This window comes from Capricornis sumatraensis, chromosome X, assembly GCF_032405125.1.
Source record: "Capricornis sumatraensis isolate serow.1 chromosome X, serow.2, whole genome shotgun sequence".
NCBI classification, from domain to species: Eukaryota; Metazoa; Chordata; class Mammalia; order Artiodactyla; family Bovidae; genus Capricornis; species Capricornis sumatraensis.
The window spans coordinates 102,276,254-102,303,895 of NC_091092.1; the positions used below are offsets into that span (position 1 = coordinate 102,276,254).

The window sequence follows — 27,642 nt, forward strand, 5'->3', positions numbered from 1 at the left end:
ACTACTAAACATTCAGACCCACAAAATACCTCAGACCACCCTTGGCATTTGATCCACTTAGAAGGATACAGGACAAAAATACTGCTTGCCAGCCAGTGCCAGGCATTTCTCTTCAAAGGAGTCCTTTCAGGACATACAAAGTACAGTAAATATAATAGGAAAAGAAGGATTTTTAAATAGTGTTGAGAAAATGCATTAGCAATTTAGAAGTCAGTTTAGATCTAACCCCTCCCCCCAAAAAGAAAACCACAGACAGAATAGAGTTTATATAAACAAGTCAAGTCATAGGAAAGCTAGCAAAAAATTAAAATTATTTAACAGATCTTTGGCAAGCTTTTACGACTTCAAAGGACTGAGATTCACAAAGGAAAACATCAATAGATTGAGCTAAAATTGAAGAAACTAGAAAAATAATTTGCTTCAATATTGGCATATAAAAGGGTTACTACTGGACACAGATAAAGAAAGCTCACCCCAATAGAAGGGAAGGTATTAAGCTTCACATACAAATGGGCAGGGACAGTTCCCACCAAAATAAATGCAGCTTGTACATAGACATACAGGGATATGCTCAGTCATTTTAATGTACTTGATAATATATCAAAATTGCTTTATTAAGAATTCCCATTGCAGGGCACATTTCCCTTCTCCACTGAAGAGGTGAAGGTTTCTATATACTTTCATATTATAGTTAATAAGCCTGTGTAAATACCTTCTCTGGTCCCTGTCTGTTCATACGAAGGAATGTAATATTGTACCTTAATTTTCAAAATAGATGGGAGAGGAGCACTTGGCTCCAATTATGACCCCTTGCGTATTTCCACAATCTCCTCCAAACCCACCTAACATGTTGACTCATTTTCTAGTGCTTCCGGCTTTATTGTTGTTGACTTGTCAGAAAAAATGCCTTGAAACACTGCTCTCCTCCTAACTACCTTGTAGTCTCCACCACGCCCCCCACTTGCTCACTTCCTGTCATTCTCGTGGCTCCACTTTTCCCTTTCCCCTCTACCTTTCTTCAAGACCCATCTCGGAAGCTGCCAACTCCGCAAAGGCTGTCTGAATCCCTCCAAGACACACCCTTTCCTTCCATCGAAATTCTAATACGCACTGTTCTAACTCCTCCCCAAATGAACTTCGTTTAGATGGGTGAAAGTGAAAGTCACTCAGTCTGACTCTTTGTGACCCCATGGGTATAGTCCATGGAATTCTCCAGGCCAGAATACTGGAATGGGTAGCCTTTCCCTTCTCCAGGGTATCTTCCCAACCCAGGGATCAAACTCAGGTCTCCCACACTGCAGGTGGATTCCATACCAGCTGAGCCACCAGGAAAGCCCAAGAATACTGGGGTGGCTAGCCTATCCATTCTCCAGTGGATCTTCCTGACCCAGGAATCGAAGCAGGGTCTCCTGCATTGCAGGCAGATTCTTTACCAACTGAGCTATCAAGGAAGCCCATTTTAGATGGGGAAAGGTTTTTTAAAAAAAGATCCTGTGTCTATGACTCCTCTCTCTTTCAGAAATGAATTCCCCGCAAAAGTATTTGTGAATATTCATCAATATGTGGGATATTATGCAGTGATAAAAGACTTGTTTATGCCCTCACATTATTTATAGTCAAACTATGTAAACCAGTCAAGTGCCTGGAAATTAATAATCCATGAAATTAATAATAATAATAATTGACAGTATAGTTCTAAGTGACCATAGAGAGGCACAGATTCTTAGGGCCCTAAGAGATCAGTAGAGGAAACGTTTGGGAGCTGGAAAAGGCAGGCTGGCTTGTACAAAGTTGATGAAGAGCATCAACGTAAGTGTAGGAGAGAGAGAGGTGGAAAAGGGGAGAGAGGACATTTCCAGCAAGCTCATAAAGCATAAAAGTATTGGGAAAAGATGATGGGACATTTGTGAAGACATCAAGACAGTACCACAAGAAAAGCCCTGAATTAGAAGAAAATAAAGTTGTGGGTTTTTCTAATCAATAGATTGATTTGTGTATGCAAGGATTAAAGCATCTATCAGCAAACTTACGTAGAGAGAATTCATTTAAACCATATCAACAATAAAGTATTTACATGTATCACCTGGGAGGATGGAAATGGAGGCTCTGCATTTTGAAGATACCACTAGATGGTTCTAGAGCATGGGGTCCCCATGACACCATGAAAATGCGATTGTTCTCCAGAGCCCTTCTTCATACTATGACCTTCTTAGCTATAATCTCTTGTCTTCCATTAAATGACTCAGAACCTTGAACAGAAGTTAGAAGTTTCCCTCTTTGTAAACTGAACATTTGGGTGCATGGTCTCTAAAGTCAAACTGCCTGAGTTTAAATCCGGGCTCTGCCACTTACTAGCTATGTGATGTCTTAGGCAAGTTACGTAATGTCTGCTATTTCTCAGTTTTCTCATAAGTGAAATAAGGGCGGTAAAAATACTTAACCTCATAGACCTCTTGTAACTGTTAAATGAATTAGTGCATGTAAAGCGCTTAGAAAACACCTGTCACATAGTAAGCACTCAGTAAATCCTAGCTTTATTACAACATAGCAAGATGATTTGCTTTTGAACTGTATATAAAAGGAATCATGCAGTTTATGTTTTAAGATTTAGCCAAATTTTTGTGTACCTATAGCTAATTTCTTTTGATCACTATTTAATAGTCTATTTTGTAAATATATTAATATTTTATCCATTCTACTACCAATGGACATTTGGATTGTTGACATCTAGGGACTATTGTGAATAGTACTGCTATGAACATTCAGGTCCACACAAGCACATATTTATTTGAAGAGACTGTCTTTGCCCAATACTCTGTAGTAGTTACTTTTTTGTCCTATATCTAGCATCCATATATATATGTGTGTGTCTGCGTGTGTGTGTATCTGCTTCTAGGCTTGCTCTTATGTTCTACTATCCTGTTTGTCTATCCTAGTGTCAATAGCATAGAGTTTTAATTATTTAGCTTTTTATTATAAAATTTTGAAGTAGAGCAAATCTTCCCACCATATTGTTCTCCCAAAATACCTTGGATCTTCTTGTCCTTTTGCATTTCCATATACATTTTAGATTCTGCTTAACAGTTTCTAATATGATACCTGTTGGGATTTTGATTGGAATTCCATTGAATTTATTCTTTAACTTGGGAAAGATGAGCTGTTTACTGAGTCTCCCAATCTGTGAACAAGATAATTTTCTTTCCGTTTATTTTAGTTGTTTAATTTCTCCTAAAAAAATCATATTCTTCTGTCTAGAGACCCTATACATCATTTTATTTGATTTATTCATATGCTCTTTAATGAAAAAAATTTTGTAAATTTTATTTGTTTTATGACAATAATTTTGCTAAATTCTGATTCATTTTCATTTTTCCTTAGATTATTTTGAATATTCTGCATAAACACTTATACCATCTGTAAATAATGATGATTTGTTTCCTCCTTTTCAATTCTTACACATTTCATCTCTTTATCTTGCCCTTACTGCTCTGGCTAGAACCTTCACAATATTGTTAAATTGTTGGAGTGGACATTTTTGCCTTCTTAATTTAAGAATTTCTTAAGATTTAAATCCATAGTTTTATTAAATATTTTTTCCTTTTATTGAGGTGGTCACTATTTTTTCTTCCTTAATCTACCTCAGTGTACAGAATTCTATTAATTGAATTCCAAATGTTGAAACAGTTTTGCATTCCTTTGGCAAACCCATCTTGGTCCTGTACAGTTTTTCAATATAGCTCAGTATAGTTTCGTTTGGCTTATTTGCATCTGTGTTCATTAGTGAGATTACCCATTAATTTTCACATGCTGTCCTTAACAGGTTTTATATCTAGCTTAAGCTTCATAAAATGAATTGGAAACTGTTCCTGCTTTTTATTTATTTCTCCTCACAGTGTTCAGTAGAACTTGTGAGAAATGCCGTCTAGGCCTACAGTTTTCTATGGCAGAAGGTTTTTAATTGCTATTTCAGTTCCTTTAATAGTAAAGAATTATTTAGGTTTTCTAATTCTTTTTGTGTTTTGATGAGTTATTTTTCTGAAAATTTGTCCATTACATATAAATTTTCAAATTTGTGGCATAAAGTTTTGATATCTTTTTAATGTCTGCAGGATATAGAATATCCCCTTTTTTATTCTTCATACAGGCTGCTGTATATGTCTATTTTTTAATTCAGGCTTGCCCAAAATTTATTATTTCATGAGGAACAAGTTTTAACTTTGTCAATCCCCCCAGTATCTGTTTGTTTTCCATGTCATTGGTTTCTATCCTTATTTCCATCTAATTTGTTTGACTTTAATTTGATGATTTTTTATAACTTATGGAGATGGATGCTTATCATAAATCTTGAACATTTCTTCTTTTAAAATATTAATATATGCATTTATAGCATATAAGTTTTGATGCATTGATTTTCATTATTATTCAGTTTTAAATATTTTCTCATTTTCTAATGATTTTATTCTGAGATCTATGTAATAAAAGTATATTGTTCAGTTCTCAAAATTGGGATTTTTCTAGTTCACTTGTAGAAATCTTTTCCAAGCATGTTTCTTTGCTTTGCCTTTTGCCCTGTTTTTTCTTCATTAATTTCTGCTCATTATCATTTCCTTCTGCCCCTTCATTGGATTTAATTTGCTGTTCTATTTAAAAAATTTCTCCTGGTGGAATGTAACTGACTTCAGCTTTTATTTTCTAATATTTTACATCAACGTTTATAATATTTGTGTTAAATTTAAATAATTTTTACAGTATTAAGGCTGCCTTATAAATACTATTTTAACAACATACTGATTTTTGCATTTTATTTTTTAACATTTAAAACTGTCATTACTATGACAAAAATGGTAATACCTGTTCTTTTTTTTTTTTAAGTAAAAAGGAAACAAAAAATCCAGAGTCCTACCCATTTACTCTTTAACACTGTGTTGTAATATCCAAAAATTTCTCAATACATTTGAATGCACATAGATAATGCATATATGTTTGTACATCTTAATATATTAGGACATATTTCTATATCAATAAATATACTTCTATAGCATCATTTTAATGGCAGCATAATATCCTGCACTGTGGATTTACCACAGTTTATTTAATCATTCTCTTTTTGTTGGGCATTTAGGTTCTTTCCCACTTCTCCCTATTAAAAATAGCTGTGATAAACTCTTGACATTCAGTTCAGTTCAGTTCAGTCACTCAGTCGTATCTGACTCTGCGACCACATGAATTGCAGCACACCAGGCCTCCCTGTCCCTCACCAACTCCCGGAGTTCACTCAGACTCACGTCCATCGAGTCAGAGATGCCATCCAGCCGTCTCATCCTCTGTCGTCCCCTTCTCCTCCTGCTCCCAGTCCCTCCTAGCATCAGAGTCTTTTCCAATGAGTCAACTCTTCACATGAGGTGGCCAAAGTACTGGAATTTCAGCTGTAGCATCATTCCTTCCAAAGAAATCCCAGGGCTTATCTCCTTCAGAATGGACTGGCTGGAACTCCTTGCAGTCCAAGGGACTCTCAAGAGTCTTCTCCAACATCACAGTTCAAAAGCATCGATTCTTTGGCGCTCAGCTTTCTTCACAGTCCAACTCTCAACATCCATACATGACCACTGGAAAAACCATAGCCTTGACTAGACGGACCTTTGTTGGCAAAGTAATGTCTCTGCTTTTGAATATGCTATCTAGGTTGGTCATAACTTTTCTTCCAAGGAGTAAGTGTCTTTTAATTTCATGGCTGCAGTCACCATCTGCAGTGATTTTGGAGCCCCTCAAAATAAAGTCTGACACTGTTTCCACTGTTTCCCCATCTATTTCCCATGAAGTGATGGGACCAGATGCCATGATCTTCGTTTTCTGAATGTTGAGCTTTAGGCCAACTTCTTCACTCTCCTCTTTCACTTTCATCAATAGGCTTTTTAGTTCCTCTTCACTTTCTGCCATAAGGTGGTGTCATCTGCATATCTGAGGTTATTGATATTTCTCCCGGCAATCTTGATTCCAGCTTGTGCTTCTTCCAGCCAGCATTTCTCATGATGTTCTCTGCATATAAGTTAAATAAACAGGGTGACAATATACAGCCTTGACATACTCCTTTTCCTACTTGGAACCAGTCTGTTGTTCCATGTCCAGTTATAACTGTTGCTTCCTGACCTGCATATAGGTTTCTCAAGAGGTAGGTCAGGTGGTCTGGGATTCCCATCTCTTTCAGAATTTTCCACAGTTTATTATGATCCACACAGTCAAAGGCTTTAGTGTAGTCAATAAAGCAGAAATAGGTGTATTTCTGGAACTCTCTTGCTTTTTCCGTGATCCAGCAGATGTTGGCAATTTGATCTCTGGTTCCTCTGCCTTTTCTAAAACCAGCTTGAACATCTGGAAGTTCACAGTTCACGTATTGCTGAAGCCTGGCTTGGAGAATTTTGAGCATTACTTTACTAGCATGTGAGATGAGTGCAATTGTGTGGTAGTTTGAGCAGTCTTTGGCATTGCCTTTCTTTGGGATTGGAATGAAAACGGACTTTTTCCAGTCCTGTGGCCACTGCTGAGTTTTCCAAATTTGCTGGCATATTGAGTGTAGCACTTTCACAGCATCATCTTTCAGGATTGGAAATAGCTCCACTGGAATTCCATCACCTCCACTAGCTTTGTTCGTAGTGTTGCTTTCTAAGGCCCACTTGACCTCACATTCCAGGATGTCTGAGCTCTAAGTGAGTGATCACACCGTCGTGATTATCCTGGTTGTGAAGATCTTTTTTGTACAGTTCTTCTGTTTATTCTTGCCACCTCTTATTAATATCTTCTGCTTCTGTTAGGTCCATACCATTTCTGTCCTCTATCGAGCCCATCTTTTCGTGAAATGTTCCCTTGGTATCTCTAATTTTCTTGAAGAGATCTCTAGTCTTTCCCATTCTGTTGTTTTCCTCTATTTCTTTGCATTGATCTCTGAGGAAGGCTTTCTTATCTCTTCTTGCTATTCTTTGGAACACTGCATTCAGATGTTTATATCTTTCCTTTTCTCCTTTGCTTTTGGCTTATCTTCTTTTCACAGCTATTTGTAAGGCCTCCCCAGACAGCCATTTTGCTTTCTTGCATTTCTTTTCCATGGGGATGGTCTTGATCCCTGTCTCCTGTACAATGTCACGAACCTCAGTCCATAGTTCATCAGGCACTCTATCAGATCTAGGCCCTTAAATCTATTTCTCACTTCCACTGTATAATCATAAGGGATTTGATTTAGGTCATACCTGAATGGTCTAGTGGTTTTCCCTACTTTCTTCAATTTGTCTGAATTTAGCAATAAGGAGTTCATGATCTGAGCCACAGTCAGCTCCTGGTCTTGCTTTTGTTGACTGTATAGAGCATCTCCATATTTGGCTGCAAAGAATATAATGAATCTGATTTTGGTGTTGACCATCTGGTGATGTCCATGTGTAGAGTCTTCTCTTGTGTTGTTGGAGGAGGGTGTTTGCTATGACCAGTGCATTTTCTTGGCAAAACTCTATTAGTCTTTGCCCTGCTTCATTCTGTATTCCAAGGGCAGATTTGCCTGTTACCCCAGGTGTTTCTTGACTTCCAACTTTTGCATTCCAGTCCCCTATAATGAAAAGGACATCTTTTTTGGGTGTTAGTTCTAAAAGGTCTTGTAGGTCTTCATAGAACCATTCACCTTCAGCTTCTTAAGCATTACTGGTTTGGGCATAGACTTGGATAACTGTGATATTGAGTGGTTTGCCTTGGAAACGAACAGAGATCATTCTTTCATTTTTGAGATTGCATCCAAGTACTGCATTTCAGACTCTTGTTGACCATGATGGCTACTCCATTTCTTCTGAGGGATTCCTGCACACAGTAGTAGATATAATGGTCATCTGAGTTAAATTCACCCATTCCAGTCCATTTTAGTTCGCTGATTCCTAGACTGTTGACGTTTACTCTTGCCATCTCTTGTTTGACCACTTCCAATTTGCCTTGATTCATGGACCTGACATTCCAGGTTTCTATGTGATTCATGGGGTCGCAAAGAGTCAGACACGACTGAGCGACTGAACTGAACTGATGCAGTATTTCTCTTTACAGCATCAGACCTTGCTTCTATCACCAGTCAAATCCACAACTGGGAATTGTTTTTGCTTTGGCTTCATCCCTTCATTCTTTCTGGAGTTACTTCCCACTGATCTCCAGTAGCATATTGGAGAAGGGAATGGCAAACCACTTCAGTATTCTTGCCTTGAGAACCCATGAACAGTATGAAAAGGCAAAAAGATAGGATACTGAAAGAGGAACTCCCCAGGTCAGTAGGTGCCCAATATGCTACTGGAGATCAGTGGAGAAACCCTTGTCATTAAAACTCAGCAAATAATCTGATTATTTCCCTTGGAATGAAATCAGTGGATCAAAGGACATGCCCATTTTTAAGACCTTTGTCTAGCATTATAAAATTGTCCACTGAAAAGGTTGTATTAATGTATTTTATTTGTCATCAGTGGATTACCTGATACAAGATAAGTTTCTCCAGCACTGAGGAGTGTGTTTTGGGGATGGGGCTGTAGCTAGCTTTCCATACTGGAAGATTGGATCTATGCCCCAACTGCTTCTTTCAGCCACTTCTATATTTCTGGGTTTAATAATGGCAACACCCCAGTCTTGAAATGTAATGCCTCAATCTTGCATGAGTTTTGATATGTAGTTTTTATTGTCATTATTAGAAATACTAGAAATGCTTTTTAATTTTCAGTGTGATTTTGCCTTTGATTCATAGGTTATTTAGCATGTATTTCTCAATTTCCAAACATTTGGGAATTTTCTAGTTATTTTTTAAGTTTCTAACTTAACTATACTGTGATTAGAAAACATACTCTGCTTGCAGTTCTTTCAGTTTTGTTGGGTCTTAGAAAGCCACTTCTGCAATATCTTGAGTTGTAATCCAAACGAGTATTTTGTGTGTGTGTATGACATCACTTTTACTTGAAAGGATGACTAACAGACAAGCCACAGTTACCCAAACTTGAGTATGTGGCAGACATTCAATTAGAAAAATGAACAAAGCGAGCCTGCTGCTTCCAGGGAAATAACTCACAGTAGTTGTTGCCGATGATGAAATTCAAAATTTTCAAGTGAAAATTAGAATTTTGGAAAACTTATATCTGCCACCATGAGCTTAACAGCTTCCCACGGCTTAAAGGGGTGTGTGTGCATGCGTGTGTGCATACACTCAGTCATATCCAACTCTTTGGAGCCCCATGGACTGTAGCCTACCAGGCTCCTCTTTCCATGAGTTTTTCCAGGCAAGAATACTGCAGTGGGTTGCCATTTCCTCCTCCAGGGGATCTTCCTGACCCAGGAATTGAACCTGCATCTCCTGCAATGGCATGTGGATTTTTTACCCCTGAGCCACTTGGGAAGCCCCCCAGGACTTAGTGTTTCTAATGTAATCAGCAGTGATTTTTAATATCATGTAATCAAACATGTCAATATTAGGAAATTCTGCATAACTCAGTGGACTAGTGTTTTTCGAATGACTAATGCACACTGTTTTGGGGGACTTTCATGGTGGCTCAGATGGTAAAGTGTCTACCTACAATGCGGGAGACCCAGGTTCAATCCCTGGGTCAGGAAGATCTCCTGGAGAAGGGAATGGCAACCCACTGCCTCATGCGGAGAGTTGACTCAATGGAAAATACTCTGATGCTGGGAGGGATTGGCGGCAGGAGGAGAAGGGGACGACAGAGGATGAGATGGCTGGATGGCATCACGGACTCGATGGACATGAGTTTAGGTGAACTCCAGGAGTTGGTGATGGACAGGGAGGCCTGGCGTGCTGCAATTCACGGGGTCGCAAAGAGTCGGACATAACTGAGTGACTGAACTGAACTGAATGCATAATGTTATAAAGTTATACACATAGGTAAAAGGTCTAGTCAAAGAAAAAGAACTTAGTAGTTGACCTAGAAATTAAAGTATACCTCCTGACTTATAAGTTATTGTTTTCAAGTATTTATATTTAAAATCAATCAATCTCCTCCTGGCATACCCTACCCCACCCCACTACCTGCTGCTGCTGCTAAGTCGCTTCAGTCGTGTCCGACTCTGTGCGACTCCATAGACGACAGCCCACCAGGCTCCTCCGTCCCTGGGATTCTCCAGGCAAGAACACTGGAGTGGGTTGCCATTTCCTTCTCCAATGCATGAAGGTGAAAAGTGAAAGTGAAGTCGTTCAGTCGTGTCCAACTCTTAGCGACCCCACAGACTGCAACCCACCAGGCTCCTCCATCCATGGGATTTTCCAGGCAAGAGTACTGGAGTGGGGTCCCATTGCCTTCTCCAACCCCACTACCTACCTCTCTCTATTTCTGAACAGTAACTGTTTTATATGATCTCTCTGTGGAGATACTGAGAAAATAGTTGTTTTATGCAATCATTGTTCATTTAGATTCACCTACATATTTACATTTCATGTTTTCCATGCCTTGCTGAATCTCTGAGTTTTCATATTTCTTCTTCCTGAGGAATATTCTTTTATATTTCCTTTAGGGATAGGTATGCTCGTAGCAAATTATCTCAGTATTTTACTTATCTGAATTGTTTTTCCACCTTCATTCTGTAAAGTTTTTTTTTTCTTTTTATTTTAATTAGAGGCTAATTACTTTACAATATTGTAGTGGTTTTTGCCATACATTGACATGAATCAGCCACAGGTGTACATGTATTCCCCATCATTCTGTAAAGATTTATTAAGTGAGAAGAGAAGGTTATATTGGCAGTTATTTTGAGACACTTTTCCACTGTTTTCTGGCTTCCACTATTGCTACTGAAAGTCAGCTATCAGTCTGATAGTCCGTTGTTTTCACTGTTTTTGAGATTGTCTATGTTTCTTTGTTTCCTGCAGTTTTCAGTGGTATATAGCTAACTATAGATTTCTTTTTCTTGCTTGATGTTTAATGGGCTTCTCAAATCAATGGATTGATATCTTTAATCATCTCTGGCTAATTATCAGTCATTATATTTTCAGTATTGTTTCTGCTCCATTTTCTTTTTACTTTTTAAACTTCAATGAAATATATGCTGATTTTCAAAGTAATCTTTTACATTTCTTTTCTTTTAATATAGATTTATTTATTTTAATTGGAGGTTAATTACTTTACAATATTGTATTGGTTTTGCATTTCTTAATCTCACTTTTATTTTTTCCATGTTTTGTCTCTCCTTGCTTCAAGCTGATTATTTTCTAGTTCACTACTTTTCTCTTTGACTATCTAATCTGTTCAAATTCTTAATTTTTATTTTTTTCTATTCTTAAATTTCTTCTTGCTGCTTTTTCAGATCTGTAGTGTCACTTTTGATTATTTCTTTCTTACTGAATATTTAAAATTCAGCTTTTATCTCCATGGTAAGTATTGGGTTTTTCCTATGCCACTGATAAGACATACCAGAATATATTGTATACTGCAATTTTCAAAATGCAGCTCCTTATGTTTCCACCCTGGAGTATGAGATATTTTGTCAGAGCCTTACCCCTTGGTGGACTCTTCCATAGTTTGTGAGAAGAATAGCACCTTCTCTCCTCGTGGATCACCCTGTAAATCTGCATCAGTGAAGTTGCTTAGTCGTGTCCGACTCTTTGCAACCCCATGGACTGTAGCCTACCAGGCTCCTCAGTCCATGGAATTTTCCAGGCAAGAATACTGGAGTGGGTTGCCATTTCCTTCTCCAGGGAATCATCCCAACCCAAGGATTGAACCCAGGTCTCCCATATTTCACTCAGACACTTTACCATCTGAGCCACCAGGGAAGCCCATCACTTCTATAGAATTCCCCAGAAGTGAAACCTCTTGCCTCCACAGCTGCCTTCTTTCCATAACCCCTCCATATCCCCAGGGCAGAAGCAGCTCTTGCTTCCCTCTTTGAGTTCTAATCCTTTCTCTGTTCTCATAGGTAGTTTTTCACTGTTTACGCTGTTAATTCTTTAACACTTAAAAAAAATTTTATTGGACTGGCCAGAAAGTTTGAGTTTTTCCATACCCAATATTTCATCTAGATTTTGTAGTTGTTTGTATCACCTTCGGGGGAAATGCTGATCAGAGAAATCCAGATTTGATCTGTTCTTTACAGTGCTCCTCAAAGAATAGTTTGCAAATTCTAGTCTACCAGTCATTTACCACTCTATAATGAGATAAGAACAGAAATTGAGTATAAACATCCAGAAACTGTTAGAATAATTTATGTTGCTGTGAAATCACAGCATGTGGTTTTGTATGTTGTAAAAAATAAATTAGCTCTTAATATGCTAGAGTGTGTGTGGGGAGAGGGGGTGGTAAAAGGTAATCCTTCATTACAGTGGGGCTTCCCTGGTGGCTCAATGGTAAAGAATCCACTTGCAATGCAGGAGACACGAGTTCAATCCCTGGGTCAGAAGGATCCCCTAGAGAAGGAAATGGCAACCTACTGCAGTATTCTTGCCTGGGAAATCTCATAGACAGAGGAGCCTGGCAGGTCTGTGGGGTCACAAATGAGTCAGACACAACTTAGCAACTAAACCACCACCACCATCACAGTTAATTTGAGAAGCGCTTCTTCATACAAGAAGGTACTAGTCTCCTACGAGCCTTCTCTTTCTCTGCTTTTATAGAATAGATTGTAGAGGAGGAAAGAAAACTTTCTCTGTACTCTTATATCAAGTACATCGGGCCTGCAAATTAAACAGACAAATGGCAAATTAACAGGAGAAAAGATTTTCATTTGCACATGGTGGGCAGTAGGGAGCGGGCATATGCAGAGGAAAAAGTGAAACCCACAGAGACCCAGAGCCTTATATACCACTTTAACAAAGAGTGAAAGTGAAGAGCCTAGACAAAGGAAGGAAGGGGGAGTTTGGGTACCTAGGGTCGGAAGTAAATTGTAGGAAGGTAATCAGAAAATATGGTAAAAAAGAGTTATTTAATAAGGTTTGTTACACAGATAAGTGTGGTTTTCTTCTTCCTGGTACATGAGAGGGGAACACCTTTACAAAAGGAAATTTCTGTCCCTTTAATAAAGGGAAATTAATGTCCCATTTTTAGGCAGAATGGAGGAGAGTAGAGTGTTTTTCTGTATCTGCTGATTTTCAGTTGCCTTCAGCTCAAAATAATCCTCTGCTAAAGTGGCATATTTGGGGCTGGAATATTTTGATCCCTTCCACATACTTACAGCCATACCTTGTCCCTCTAGACCTGTGATCTGTTTTGTTTGTTTGGAGCGTTTGTTTTTGGTTAATTTTTAAATTTTTTATAAGTAATGCATGTTTATTACAAAAGTTTTAAAATTCAGATAGATGAAATGAGGGGCAGTTAAGATCATTGATAATCCCACCACTTTTGACAATTCAGAGTAAACATCCCATAGTTTTTCTCTGGGTTTAGTAAAGAAACATTCCCCATACTCTTCCATAGCAGGATTTCTTCTCTTTCTCATTTCATTCCCTCAGAATGGAACCAACTAATGAAATTCAGAGCATGCTTATTGAAGCTTCTTGGCAGCCTCAGAAACACCCTAAGATTGGAAGCCAAAGAGAAAGCCAATAAGAGAAGCCTTATAATTGTTTTTAAAAGCATATTATCAAGTAAAGTTTGTCAAGAATTAAGACATTGAACTTTTTGTTCAAGATTATTATACTGGGATTGTATGTTTTATGAATATGTATATTTTAAGTTTCTATGATGAGTAAAATTTGCATAAAAGTATTTTTAGCTTTTCTTTCTATATCTCGTAAAATTTGAAATTAATATCAATATTAATTTTACTTTAATATCAATGTTACAAATAACTAATCAAATAGCTTTAATAATAGAAAAATTACTTTCACAGTAATGACTTACTTTTAGACTAAAGCCTCAAAGAGCATGCATGCATGTTTTAAACATTACATAGGCGGTTTTGTTTGGTACCCCTGGTTATGAACCATTGTATTAAAAAATGTATAATAGCCAAAAGATCCCATTTATAATAGCAACTAAAAATATAAAATGCCTTGGGGTAGGGAACCCAATAATCAATATTTGGAACCAATATGAAGAAAACCTTAAAATTCTAACTCAGAGACATAAAAGGAAATGGAGATGGATATCATTCACAGATGGGAATGTTAGGAAAATGTTAATTTCTACTTGTTAATCTATAAATATAATACTATTTCAGCAAAATATTTTTTAAAAACTTTTTAGTGTTTGAGAAATTGATTTTAAATTTCAGCTGGGAGAAAAAAGAGTCTCATAGGAAAATGTTGGCAAAGAGTAATAACAAAATGAGACTTATTTTGCCAAATACTAAAATAGATACTATTGCAGAATTAAAAATGGTATCAGACTAGATACCAAAATAGTGGAAAAGATTAGAAACCTAAAAATAATTTCATATGTGTATATGCATATGTAGAAATTGTCATTTCAATTACTAGTATTTTCACATATGTCCAGGAACATGAATCGATTCATGCTGGTAACTGTAGCCCAGGGCAGTAAATGATTTCCAGTTATTTCCCACTGACTGGTTCCCTCTTTAAGTGTTTGCCTCTCACCACCTTACTACCTTCTTCCACCCTTAGGATTTTTCCCCCTTTCAGATCCCTCCAAAAAGCCTTCCTCTGGCTCTAAGGATTCTTATTGCTTTATGATGCAGTCAGTTTAGCTCTCTTCTTTGCCCAGCTCTTCACTCATCTAAGATGCATAGTGCTTATCCTCACATTTCGCAATTAAAAAGGAAAAAGGCTAAACAAAACTCTAATTCCCTCACTATGTGTTTTTAGTCTTCACAAATGAACCATCCAAGCTTAAACTGCAGCCAGCTTTAAAAATAGTGCTTTTCTTCTCCCCACAACACAAAGAAATGAAAAATATTCAACCTCTCTAGTAATCAAGGAAATGTAAATGAAAGCATTTATGGGTGACTTTTTTTCCTCCTATCTGATTGGCAAAGATTAAAAAGAATAATCATCCTAGGAGAGGCAAGCAAAGTAGAGGAAAGAACACTTTCACACTCGGTAGTTGAGGAGTAAATTGTTGGAAGTTTTCCAGTAGTATATGTATTAAAAGCATTCTTTTCTCTGCCTCTTGACCTAGCAACTCTGCCTGTAGGACTGTTGCAGGTGATCAGGGTTGTTCACATAGATGCATGGTCACATTCATCTGGGTTTTATTTCTGATGATGCAGAATAGGCCCTGCCATACTTCACAGTAGACTGAGCCATCATGAAAATTAGTTGAGAAAAGAATCCTATTGAGCATTGGCAAAAGTTCATTGGCCGTGAAATGAAAACTAGGTAAACTTGGTAAAGCTTCGTATAAATGTGAAAGTATTTTCATATAATATGGTCAACCAATCATTAAATATTTACTGTGTGCCTAGTATTCTGCCAGGTTTTGGGTGGGAATATGTTGAAAGTATAAAATATACTTGTTCTTTTAGAACTTCATGCTATATTTGAACTGTTGAGCTTGAATATGTATATTTGTTCCTTGCACACTTAGTAGGTGTAGCTGTAGATAATGGAAAGAGCATCAAATATAGGTAGGGATTTGAATTCTGTCCCTGTCACATACGTGTCTACTCACTTAGACAAATTATTTGAGAACATGAAGGATGCTGACCTCATGGGGTGATAGTAAAAATGAAGGGAGATAAAACAAGGAATGCTTTCCATGATGCTTGATGAAGAGTAATATTAGTAATGATTATTAATTAATTAGTTATTGAATTTCCCTGGTGATTCAGCGGTTAAGAATCTGCCTTGTAATGCAGGGGACATGAGTTCCATCCCTGGTCGGGGATGCCCCAACTCGCAACGCCCCACTGTTTTGCCAGCAGAGGTCCGTATAGTCAAAGCTATGGTTTTTCCAGTAGTCATATACAGATGTGAGAGCTGGACCATAAAGAAGGCTGTTGTTGTTGTTCAGTCCCTCAGTCATGTTGCGCTCTTTGCAACACCATGGACTGCAGCAAGCCAGGCTTCCATGTCCTTCACTGTCTCCTTGAACTTGCTCAAACTCATATCCATTGACTCAATGATTCCATCCAACCATCTCATCCTCTGTTGCCCCCTTCTCTCGTCCTCAGTCTTTACAGCGTCAGGGTCTTTTCTAATGAATCAGCTTTTAGCCTCAGGTAGCCAAAGTATTGGATTTTCAGCTTCAGCATCAGTACTTCCAATGAATATTCAGGACTGATTTCCTTTAGGATTGACTGGTTTGATCTCCTTGCTGTCTAAAGGACTCTCAAGAGTCTTCCGTAGCACCACAGTTCGAAAGCATCAGTTCTTCGGCGCTCAGTCTTCTTTATGGTCCAACTGTCACATCCGTACTTGACTACTGGAAAAACCATAGTTTTGACTGGAGGGACCTTTGTTGGCAAAGTAATGTCTCTGCTTTTTAATACACTGTCTAGCTTTGTCATAGCTTTCCTTCCAAGGAACAAGTGTCTTTTAATTTCATGGCTGCAGTCACCGTTCACAGTGATTTCAATGTTAAGATGGTTATAATGTCCTTTATAATTGGTATCTATTTTTCATCAAAAGGAGATTTAAATAATTTATTATAATCTTTAGCTATAAGTCAACTAAAAACTTAGTTATAACGTATTCACTTTCAATGTTTTTTTTCCTGAAATTTTCTCTTTCCTTATCTTCTTTTTCATGTCTCTCTACAGTATGGATGGAGCAGATCTGTGTTTTGAAATCGTAAAACGAGCTGATGCTGGTTTCGTATACAGTGAAGCTGTTGCCAGGTATGTAATTTGTATCAACTTCCCAAAGTAAAGGTAGAAGTAAAAGGGAAATCACATGACAAGGAAATCACATGAAGCATCCTGCTCTTTGAATGACAAGCAGGCTGCCACTCTTTCTTACAAGGAGCATCTCTTAATGTGCCTTAGTAGAACCAAACAGTGACTGGAAATACAAAATATTAAACAGTGAATTTATTTATATGGATTTAGAATTTAACATCACCACTGCCATCTTTTCCATTTCTGATGACTTTTATACAAAGAGGAATTTTATAAGTCAGGAACTATGTAGAAGGAAACTTGGGGTTTTTTTGGTGTGTGTTCGATTTTTGCTTTTTAGCAGATGTGCCTCGTTAGTTTTTCAGTTTGCCTTTTAGTGATAGCAGATTGTTTTGTGACCGGTTAATCTGAGAAAAAGCATGGAACAGCAGAAGAACAGAAATAACAGCACAGTTTTTCTGCTAAATATATTGGATCTCCCAATCAAGTAGTCATCATTGTTCCAAGTGGTGAAGTCCCTACTCAACATAAAGATTTAATATGAAAAATCACAGGAGCCATGCACTGGGTCAGTTGCCTATAGATATGGAGCAGTACAGCTTTCTGCTTTGGTGACACTCAATCATATCATAAATACCTGCTCCAGTAAGTTGCCTTTTTAATACATGGGTTACAGCAACCCTCTTTAGTCACTAACCATGGTATGTTAAAGGGTTCAAACCTATAAGTATTTATTAAAACTTTCTACCACTTGGGAAACAATTATCATTAAATGATTATAACATTCTCCCTCCTACCATTCTTTTTATAATTATGGCACAATGGACAGATGTGGCTGAAAACAGCTTAGGGATTACTGCTGCTAAGTCGCTTCAGTCACGTCCGACTCTGTGTGACCCCATAGACGGCAGCCCATCAGGTTCCCCCATCCCTGGGATTTTCCAGGCAAGAACACTGGAGTGGGTGCCATTTCCTTCTCCAATGCGTGAAAGTGAAGTCACTCAGTGGTGTCCGACTCTTCACAACCCCATGGACTGCAGCCTACCAGGCTCCTCCGTCCATGGGATTTTCCAGGGAAGCGTACTGGAGTGGGGTGCCATTGCCTTCTCCGACCCCCGTGCAACTTTCAGCTCAGAGTGACTTGACTTTCTTCAAATTCTTTGTGTAGTCTTCTCCTGACTGAACAGCAAGGGCCCCCATTTCGGGAGGTGGAGCAGCCATAACTATAACACAAGATAAAGAATATACTAAATTTTAGGTAGCTGCTGTTTTCTACTCCTGGAGCTAGGGAGAGGAAGCAAATGAGAGTTTATATATATTAACTTTAGTTCCTTCCTTTAACTCCTGATTTATTCATGGTAGAACTGAGGCCAAATATCCTTTTTTATTTTGTGCCATGTTCACTAAAAGTATATTCTAGGATTTTCTTTTTTTTAATCCCATTTTGCTTTAGTATTCTTATCACAAAAGTTTTTATTTTGTATTGTATTTTAGAATTAAAAACATTCTTTAATAATCAGTGCTATTTTGATTTTTCTTATGGCATAGTGATATGCCACTTTCTCCTACTAAATGAAACCCTCAGATTTTGCATAGCATTGTTCATATTTATTTCTTCAAGAATTAGAGTTTTGTATTTTCCCATATTGTTATTTTCAACAGCAGTATCAAATAGGGAACGCTAAATATTTTGGACGTTGATTTTATAAAACAGTGAAACTTGATGGAGGAAGATGACTTTTTCCTTTTTGAACCACAAAGACACTGGAATACCTGGCAGATAGACTATCAGAGTTGATGTTAAACCACTACTGCCTTTACTCCGTTCCATACTCATCCATTACTTTGCCAACAAAGGTCGATCTAGTCAAAGCTAAGGTTTTTCCAGTAGTCATGTTTGGGTGTGAGAGTTGAACTATAAAGAAAGCTAATCACCAAAGAATTGATGCTTTTGAACTGTGGTGTTGGAGAAGACTCTTGAGAGTCCCTTGGACCACAAGGAGATCCAACCAGTCCATCCTAAAGGAAATCAGTCCTGAATATTCATTGGAAAGACTGATACTGAAACTGAAACTTCAATACTTTGGCCATCTGATGTAAAGAACTGACTCATCTGAAAAGACCCTGATGCTGGGAGGAGAAGGGGACGACAGAGGATGAAATGCTTGTATAGCATCACCAACTCAATGGACATGAGTTTGAGTAAACTCTGGGAGTTGGTGATGGACAGGGAGGACTGACATACTGCAGTCCATGGGGTCACAGAGTCGGACACAACTGAGCGACTGAACTGAACTACTCATTTCTATTACTTTTCTTTAACTTTGAGCCTGTCTCTGCCACTGTGCTAGGTGTTAGAACATAAAGAATACCAGTGTTGTAGAGATGATGTCATAGAGTGAAATGACTGGAGGTCTCTCACAATCTTGAGATTATAGGAAAGTTAGATGTTTATGTACATCAAGATGAAAGTCTGTTGATTTTTAAAATCCACCTATATTGCTGTTAAAATGGTGATTTTATGAAAGAAACTTACCAGAATGGACCAAAGAAAAGAGTAATATTGGGATCAATAAATGACACTGCAAAGAGAGAGATTTGGCAAAATTTATTAAAACCCTTCCTAAAAATGACAATAGGGAGGGACCTCAGCAAGTTTGATTAGCTTTGTCCCCTGTTGCAGAGTACCAGTGACCATGTAACCAAGGGCACATAGATCCTTCCTTTGGCTTAGAGCATTCAACCAGATGACTTCTACTTTCCTTCTCTCTGATCCTATACTCCATTGTTGGGAAATGCAGCTTGTATCAGTTGTTCTAGTGAGACCAAGTGAAAGAAGACTCAGACACCAAGTAATCATACTGATAGTGTTGTTTTTCTCCATCTGGCTGACCTTCGAGAGGAGTAGCAAAGCGTGACACGAAAGAAAACTGCACTGAGTCCTTATAACCCAGTTACTGATTACCTCTGTTTTTCAGAGGTGATGAGTTGTGGAGTAAACTAACACACAGGATCAGATTATCAAATCAAACTCTCACAAATCAGAGAGAGATTCTTCCCTAGCACCAGGCTTTACTGAACAATTGTAAGGATACAGCCAATCAAAAGACCCAGCTGAAGCTGAGCGAGATCTGGGCCTTTTAAGGGCAGCTCTTCACTTCTTCCTGCATCAGAAAAGCACCGCTGACCCAGAATAGATGAGGTCTCTACATGAGGTCTGTGAGATTGCACACACGGAGGGGAGCATTTCAATTATGAAGCATCTCCATTGTGTATCTTGGAGAATGGTATAGCTTATGCACCATCCTCCACAAAGCCATTGATGCCTCAGGGATCCTGGGTTCTTTTTATGTTAGGCAGTCCTTAGCCAGGGACATTCTATTAAGGGAATTCCAGAGATCAGCTTTCTTCAGCCTTTATTTTAAAGTTTGGAGAATGAAAGATCTAGATAGAAAAAAACAAAATTAAATAAATACTAACCAATAAATAATGCTAAGTATATTGCATTTCTATGTCATGGCTGGTTGGGAAGGAAAAGGGGGAAAAATGAGAAAGGAAGATAGTAGAAAGAAAATGACAGATATGTAGGGAATAAAATTCAGAGGAAGAGAAGATGAAAAAGACCCTTAAAGAAAAAGAGAAACAGTAGGATTACAGAAGAACTTTAGAATTGAGAAAAGGAAGTCGAAGTAAGTTCTCAAGTAATACTGAATGAACTGCTCTTGTCACACCCAGTGGCTGGTTGACCCTATGAGCACTTTTAAATGCTCACTCCTCCTCTGTTCTTCTCCCGGACCCAGTGCAGAGCCTCGGTGGACCCTGCTGGCCTTGTGAGGAGTTTGATTTTCCTAGGACTTCAGCCCAGAAGGAATCTGCTTTGTTCAAGGATACTCCATCCAATACTTGATTATGTTGCAAAAAGAAATTATAGGCATAAGGGGGTTCTCTCTTGTTTATTCTTAGATCTAAATGAAAATAAGACAGCTAACCAGCCTCTGCTGGCAGATGAAAGGCTCTACCCCTTGAGTTAGAATTCTTTGTGTACTTCTGAGCACTGCTCACTCAATAGCAATCCAGAGTAACTAAGTAAAATTAACTGAGTGTCAGAGAACTGTTATTTATTTTTTTCATATTTTAAGGTTGAATGTTTAGTTTGCAGAGCTATTTTACCTATAAGCTGTGTGAATGTGTGAAAATTCCTTTGACTTAGATATCTTAGAAAATGTAAAACACATTATTTCTTCATAAAGCTCATTAATTTATGCATCTGCCGACTTTTTCATTACTAAGCTATGCATTCCACCAGTCTTGTCTGCTCAAACGAAAAGTGTCTGTGGGCAGCGAGTAAGAACGTGGGAGTTACAAACTAGGGACATTGTATATTAAGTTTTAAAAATAAAAGTTTTTTTTTACAGTTCTAGATTTCTTTTGTTTTTCTACAGTCATTACATGAGACAGATACTGGAAGCTCTACGCTATTGTCATGATAATAACATAATTCACAGGGATGTGAAGGTAAGTCATTTTTATTACTAACTTTAATATTTGTGAATAGATACTGACTTATAGCAATGATAGTAATGAGAAATTTTTCTTTAATGTTTTTATGAAGAACATCTTAAAGTTAATTTTACTTACAAATAAAAATTTGTTGAACTGGTTTATATTTAGAGGGTTTAGTAATTCTTAATAGGAACAATTTTGTATCATTTCCATTTCCTTATTTTTATTAAAATGTACATGCATTCTAAAATTCCATTATTCTTTCTTTATCATTGTGTGTGTGTGTGTAAGAGAAGTGTGAAAATCTAGCAAATAGGAAGAACAAACAATATCCTGCACTAAGTTAATTGAGGGGAAAATGAGAATTTGGTTGATATAGAATAGTTCATCACACTTACACTTCTGTAATGTTGCAATGTAGAATAGTCAGCATTTTATTTTCTTTGCAGAGAGTTTTGAAACATAGTCTGAAGTCATAAATTATAATATAGTTTGTACCCTTAGGAATATGAATATTACCATTATTCAGTTTTTATGCCTGTTTGATCCCAGTATCAATTCATGAGAGCTGTCAGTTCCTGGCTCATTATGGTGTCGGGGAACAAGGAAGCATGAAAGAAAGGAAGACATGGCCCTCCTGCTCATGCCCACCCCTTTTCAAGGCCTTGAGTCACTAAGAGCCCCTGCGCTCTCTCTGGCCCTGTTGTCCACTTTCACGTGCTCCTATTTTGTCACTGGTTTCTCTCTAACCTATAGCATCCGTAGGTACAGAGCTCTTCTCTCAAGAAATAACATCAAAGGCCTGGCTTCTTCAGTGGACTTTAATGGTTAAGAAAATTAAGTAGAATTTAATTAAATTTTCTATAACATCTGAGAAATTTTAACTGAAATTCTGGTGGTTAAAAGCTGAGGGAAAGCATGAGCAATTCCAAACCCATCTAGTGGAATGTTATAATAGCAATGAAAAAATCATTGGAGAAATGTACAAAATACACATTAGTGTAAATTAGTTGTAAAATATCTTATTCTTTTCAAATGTGGTGATAGGAAAGCGATATTGTTATTATCTCCACTCAACATTTTAAACAACTCGGTGGATACATAGCACTTTTATAATCAAGTATTCTTCAGTTATGCAAACAAAGAGAGTGAGAAGTGTAGAAAGATAAGGGGGGTGGGGAATGGCCAGTGATAGCAATATGCCGTGTTATTCTTTTGCATTTAATTAATAGAAGAAAATGCATATATATAGAATGAACTATATCTCCATAAATGACAATCTGTGGGAGTTCCCTGGTGGTCCAGTGGTTTAGACTCCATACTTTCACTGCAGAGGACATGGGTTTGATACCTGGTTGGGGAGCTAGGATTCTGCATACCCCACAGTAAGGCCCCCCAAAAAAGATCATTTGAAAACTTAAAATATGTAAAACAGGGGGCTTCCCTGATAGCTCAGTGGTAAAGAATCCACCTGCCAGTTTAGGGGACATGGGTTCTATCCCTGGTCCAGGAAGATCCCAATCCCTGAGCCTGTGCGCCATGCAACTAAGCCCGTGCGCCACAATTACTGAGCCTGTACTCTCGAGCCCACATGCTGCAGCTACGGAAGCCCATACGCCCTGGAGCCCATGCTCCGCGACTAGAGAGGCCGCTGCAATGAGACGCCTGCACACTGCAACTAGAGAAAAGCCTGCACGGCAACAAAGACCGAGCACAGTCCCAAATAAATGAATACAATGTGTAAAAATATGTAAAACAAATTCTGAGTTCATATAGTAGCATTGTGTTAAAGACTGTTGCTCAAGAGGCAATTTTTTAAAATTGAGATATAGTTAACATTTAGCATTATATTAGTTTCAGGTATACAACATAATGATATATGTATATATTGTGACATGATCACCACAGTAAGTCTGATTACTCTCTGTCACCATGCAAATGTACAATATAATATTATTGACTAGTCACCAGGCTGTACATTACGTCTCATGACTTATTTATTTTGTGACTGGAAGTCTGTACCAGTTACCCCCTTCACCCATTTTGTCCCTCCAACCCTCTTTCTCTCAGGCAACCACCATTCTGGTCTCTGTGTGAGTTGTGTTTTGTTTGTTCATTTGTTCTGATTTTGAGATTCAGTGTATAACTGAAATCTTATTTGTCTGTCTCTATCAGACTTACTCAACATGATACCCTCAAGGTCCATCCACTTTGTCACAATGGCAAGAATTCATTCTTTTTTATGACTGAGTAGTATTCTGTTGTGAGTGTGTGAGTGTATATATATATATACACTCACACACACACACTATATCTTTATTCATTTCCCCATCAGTGGACACTTAGGTTGTTTCTATCTTGGCTAATGTAAATAATGCTACAGTAGCATGGGGGTGCAAATATCTTTTTAAAGTAGTGTTTTTGTTTTCTTCAAATAAGTACTCAGAAGTCAAATTGCTCAATCATTTGGTAGTTCTTGTTGAAAGTGAAAGTCACTCAGTAGTGTCCAACTCTTTGCGACCCCATGGACTACACAGTCCATGGAATTCTCTAGGCCAGTATACTGTTGTGGGTAGCCTTTCCCTTCTCCAGAGGATCTTCCAAACCCAGGGTTCAAACCCAGGTCTCCCACATTGCAGGCAGATTCTTTACCAGCTGAGCCACAATGGAAGCCCAAGAATAGTGGAGTGGGTAGCCTATCCCTTCTTCAGTGGATCTTACCAACCCAGGAATCGAACTGGCGTCTCCTGGATTGCAGACAGATTCTTTACCAACTGAGCTATCAGGGAAGCCCCCATATGGTAGTTCTATTTTTAGTTTTTCGAGGAACCTCCATACTGTTTTCTAGAATGACTGCACCAATTTACATTTCCACCAATAGTGTATGAGGGTTCCCTTTCTTTCTACATCTTTACCAACACTGTTATTTCTTACCTTTTTGATGACAGTCATTCTAACAGGTTAGGAGGTGATCTCTCATTGTGGGATTTGCATTTCCCTGAGGATTAGTGATTTCGAGCATCTTTTCATGTACTTGTTGGCTATCTGTCTTATTTGGAAAAATGTCTGTTCAGATCTTCTGCCCACTTTTTAAATCAGATTGTCTGGAATTCTGTTACTGAGTTGTAAGAAGCAATTTTATTTTGAATTCTGTTCTTGAGAGGTAATTATATCAGCATCATATGAGAAATAATGATGGACAACACACTCTACTGTAATACTTTCAATAATATAGTCAGTCAGCGTTTTGGTTGGCCATGGTATAATGACAATCCAAAACCATATACAATCCCTAAGTAGTTATGTTTGAATACTATGCTTCAGCTTTCATTTACATTCTGATTGATTTATTCAACAAATATCCAAGTACCTACTTCACACAGTATACTGTGTTTAGAGCCCTAGAGGCATTATGGTCTCAGTAGACAGATGAGATACTGTATCTGTTACCAGCTACTACAGATCAACACACAGTGACTTATAGCAATCACCATTTATTTGCTTTCAGTTCTGCAGTTGGGCAAAGCTTGAGGAGGACTGCTCAATTTTGGCTCACAGGCTGTTGGCTAAGGTGGCATGGCTAGTATCCACAAAGCCTTCACTCACTTTTCTGACATCTCAGCAGAAGTAAATAGAACAGCTGGAAGCTGGCTAGGTCCTCTTTGCAGTCTCTCATTCAGAACCTCTCTCTCACCTCATGGCCTCCCTTTCTAGCAGGACAGTGTCTCACGGCACCAAAGGAGCAAAAATGAAGCCTCAACCTAGAATTGGCACCATGTTATGTCTTCTGCCTTCTGTTAGTCAAAATGTCACAAGAGTAGCCTGGATTCAAGAGGAGGAAAAACAGGTTGCGCCTCTTAGTTAGAGGAGCAACATATGTGCACAAGGATAGGAGAACTTGTTCACGGCCATCTTCGCAGATAGGCAAAACAAATAATTATCATCCAAGGTATGGGGTGGGAAATATTAAAAGGCAGAGTCAGAAAATTCATGGAGAAAGTTGCATTTGCTAGTCTTGAGTCATGGGAGAGTTACAACAGGATGAGAGGACGTTTCAAGCAACAGGAATAGTGTAGGCAATGGCTCAAAGTTACCGTAATAAATTTTAGTGAGTTTATTATATCTAAGGCACATGCCAAATAATTTTGAGGAAGCATCCAGAAACATGAACTTCCCAGGTGGCAATGGTAGTAAAGAACCTTCCTGCCAATGCAAGAGATGCAGGTTTGATCCCTGGATCAGGAAGATTCCCTGGAGGAGGGCATGGCAACCCACTGCAGTTTTCTTGCTTGGAGAGTCCCATGGACAGAGAAGCCTGATAGGCTGCAGTCCATAGGGTTGCAAAGAGTCGGACACGACTGAAGTGATTTAGCATGCACACACACATCCAAAAACAGTCTAAGGAAGGGAAGAGAGAAGTGATTCTCAAACTGCATGTTAAGAAGAAACCACCAGAAAAGGCACCATTGTTGAATTGGGAAGCAGACTCTCAACACAGGACACACATTATTGTTGATATTCTTTATATTTCAGTATCTGAAATCTATACATTTCGTATGGTAACTGTAGTGTTCACATTTAGCTAATTGGTAAATTGAGATTGGGTTTGTTTTTTTTTCTGAAGACATCCATCCAAAAATACATATTGAGTGCCTACTGTGTGTCTGGCACTATCCTAGGAACCAGAGCTACATCATCAAACAAAACAGACCAAATCACTGACCCTGTGGAGCTGACTTTCTAGTTCAGGGAGACAGACACTGATCACTGAGGATAAATAAGTCAACTGTATAGTAGGTTAGAGATGTGAAAAGGACTACAGGGAAGAAAAAAAAAGAGCAGCCAAAGGGATGAGGACTGCTGGAGAAGGGGTTGCAGTATTAAATAGGGTGATGAAGCAGGCCACATTGAGCCGTTGACCTCTGGCAAGGAGAGACGGTAGGCTAACTGACACCAAAGGAGGAGGATTCTGGGTAAAGAAAGGCAGGAGCATAAGTGGCCTGTTTGAGCGAGAGCAAGAAGGCCAGTATGATTGAAGCAAAGTGGGCAAAGGGGAGACGATAGTAGATGAACTTAGAGAGGAAAGGAGGGGAGGAGAACCTTTAACCTTTACTCTGACAGAACTGAGGATTCACCAAAGAGTTTTGAACAAAGACAGATGGTGATCTGACTTTCCACGGTAACAGGAATACGTTGCTTTGTTGCTCTAATAGATTGAATAGGGGCTCCAGGGTGGAACTTGGGAAACAAGAGATGGTCCTGCCTGGCAGGGCCAGAGTGGTAACAAGGAAGTGATTTTTTTTTTTGTTTTTAAGTAGATTCCAGGTATATTTGAAGGTTTTGTCCACAGGATTTGCTAATATAATTTCAGTAGCTTAGATAACCCAAAGTAGTTTCATTCAGGACCTTATAGAGGTTTTCCAATGTAGTAATCTTTAATAATAATGCAACTTTAATAACAGTACATTGCCCATGGCTAATAATTTAAACTTTCACTGGATATGTTCTTACTCTTTGCTTATAATAACAAATTTTGCAGCCTAGTAGCTTTTCTTCACATTCAGATAGTGGATATTCAGTGACTTGTCTGGATATAGATTTCCTCTGTGTATAGATTTTGATTTCTATAGTGAGTTTTTGTCAAAGTTTTCTTCCTTTTTACTCAGTAAAGAAAACAAAAGACCATTGCAACTGTCCATTCCTTTGAGAAAAATTTAAATTATTTAATCGTCTCTTTTAGCTAGCCAAGAATATTCCCATTTTCTCCTTTGTTCTGGTTCTCATTCTCCTTCTCTCCCTGCTTCCCCTCCCCCCAAGTTCTTGGCATAGATCCAGAAGCATTGGGTTTCAAACATTCTAGAGTTATATTAATAATACTTTTTTCTTTACTTGGTAGGCATTTCTTTTTGAAATCAGAATACCTGAGTCTAAAAATGTTTGGTTGTATCAGGTTACATTTGAGTCTATGGTGCCATGTGATGTATAATGGAAGCTGTTTGTTTTGAAGAAGCAGTTTCATATGAAATTGTGTAAAATGTAATTGTATAATTCTTTGAAGACTCTTGAGAGTCCCTTGGACTGCAAGGAGGTCAAACCAGTCAATTCTAAAAGAAATTAGTCCTGAATATTCATTGGAAGGACTGATGCTGAAGCTGAAGCTCCAATACTCTGGCCATGATGCAAAGAACTGACTCATTGGAAAAGACCCTGATGCTGGGAAAGATTGAAGACAGGAGGAGAAGGGGACGACAGAGGATGAGATGGCTGTATGGTATCACCGACATGATGGACATGAGTTTGAGCAAGCTCCGGGAGTTGGTGATGGACAGGGAAGCCTGGCGTGCTGCAGTCCATGGGATCAAAGAGTCCGACACGACCACGCAACTGAACTGA

The 27,642-nt window shown here is 38.3% G+C and overlaps 1 protein-coding gene across 5 annotated transcripts in view; it reads left to right on the forward strand.

Moving 5' to 3' along the window:
* The window catches only part of CASK (calcium/calmodulin dependent serine protein kinase), a 385,638-nt gene that overhangs the window by 179,960 nt on the left and 178,036 nt on the right, over positions 1-27,642 (forward strand). For all 5 annotated transcript variants that reach the window (XM_068962176.1, XM_068962178.1, XM_068962179.1 and 2 more), the window contains exons 4-5: positions 16,669-16,746; positions 21,189-21,261. In XM_068962176.1, the coding sequence (XP_068818277.1) occupies positions 16,669-16,746; positions 21,189-21,261 (151 nt within the window). The remainder of the gene's footprint in view (positions 1-16,668; positions 16,747-21,188; positions 21,262-27,642) is intronic.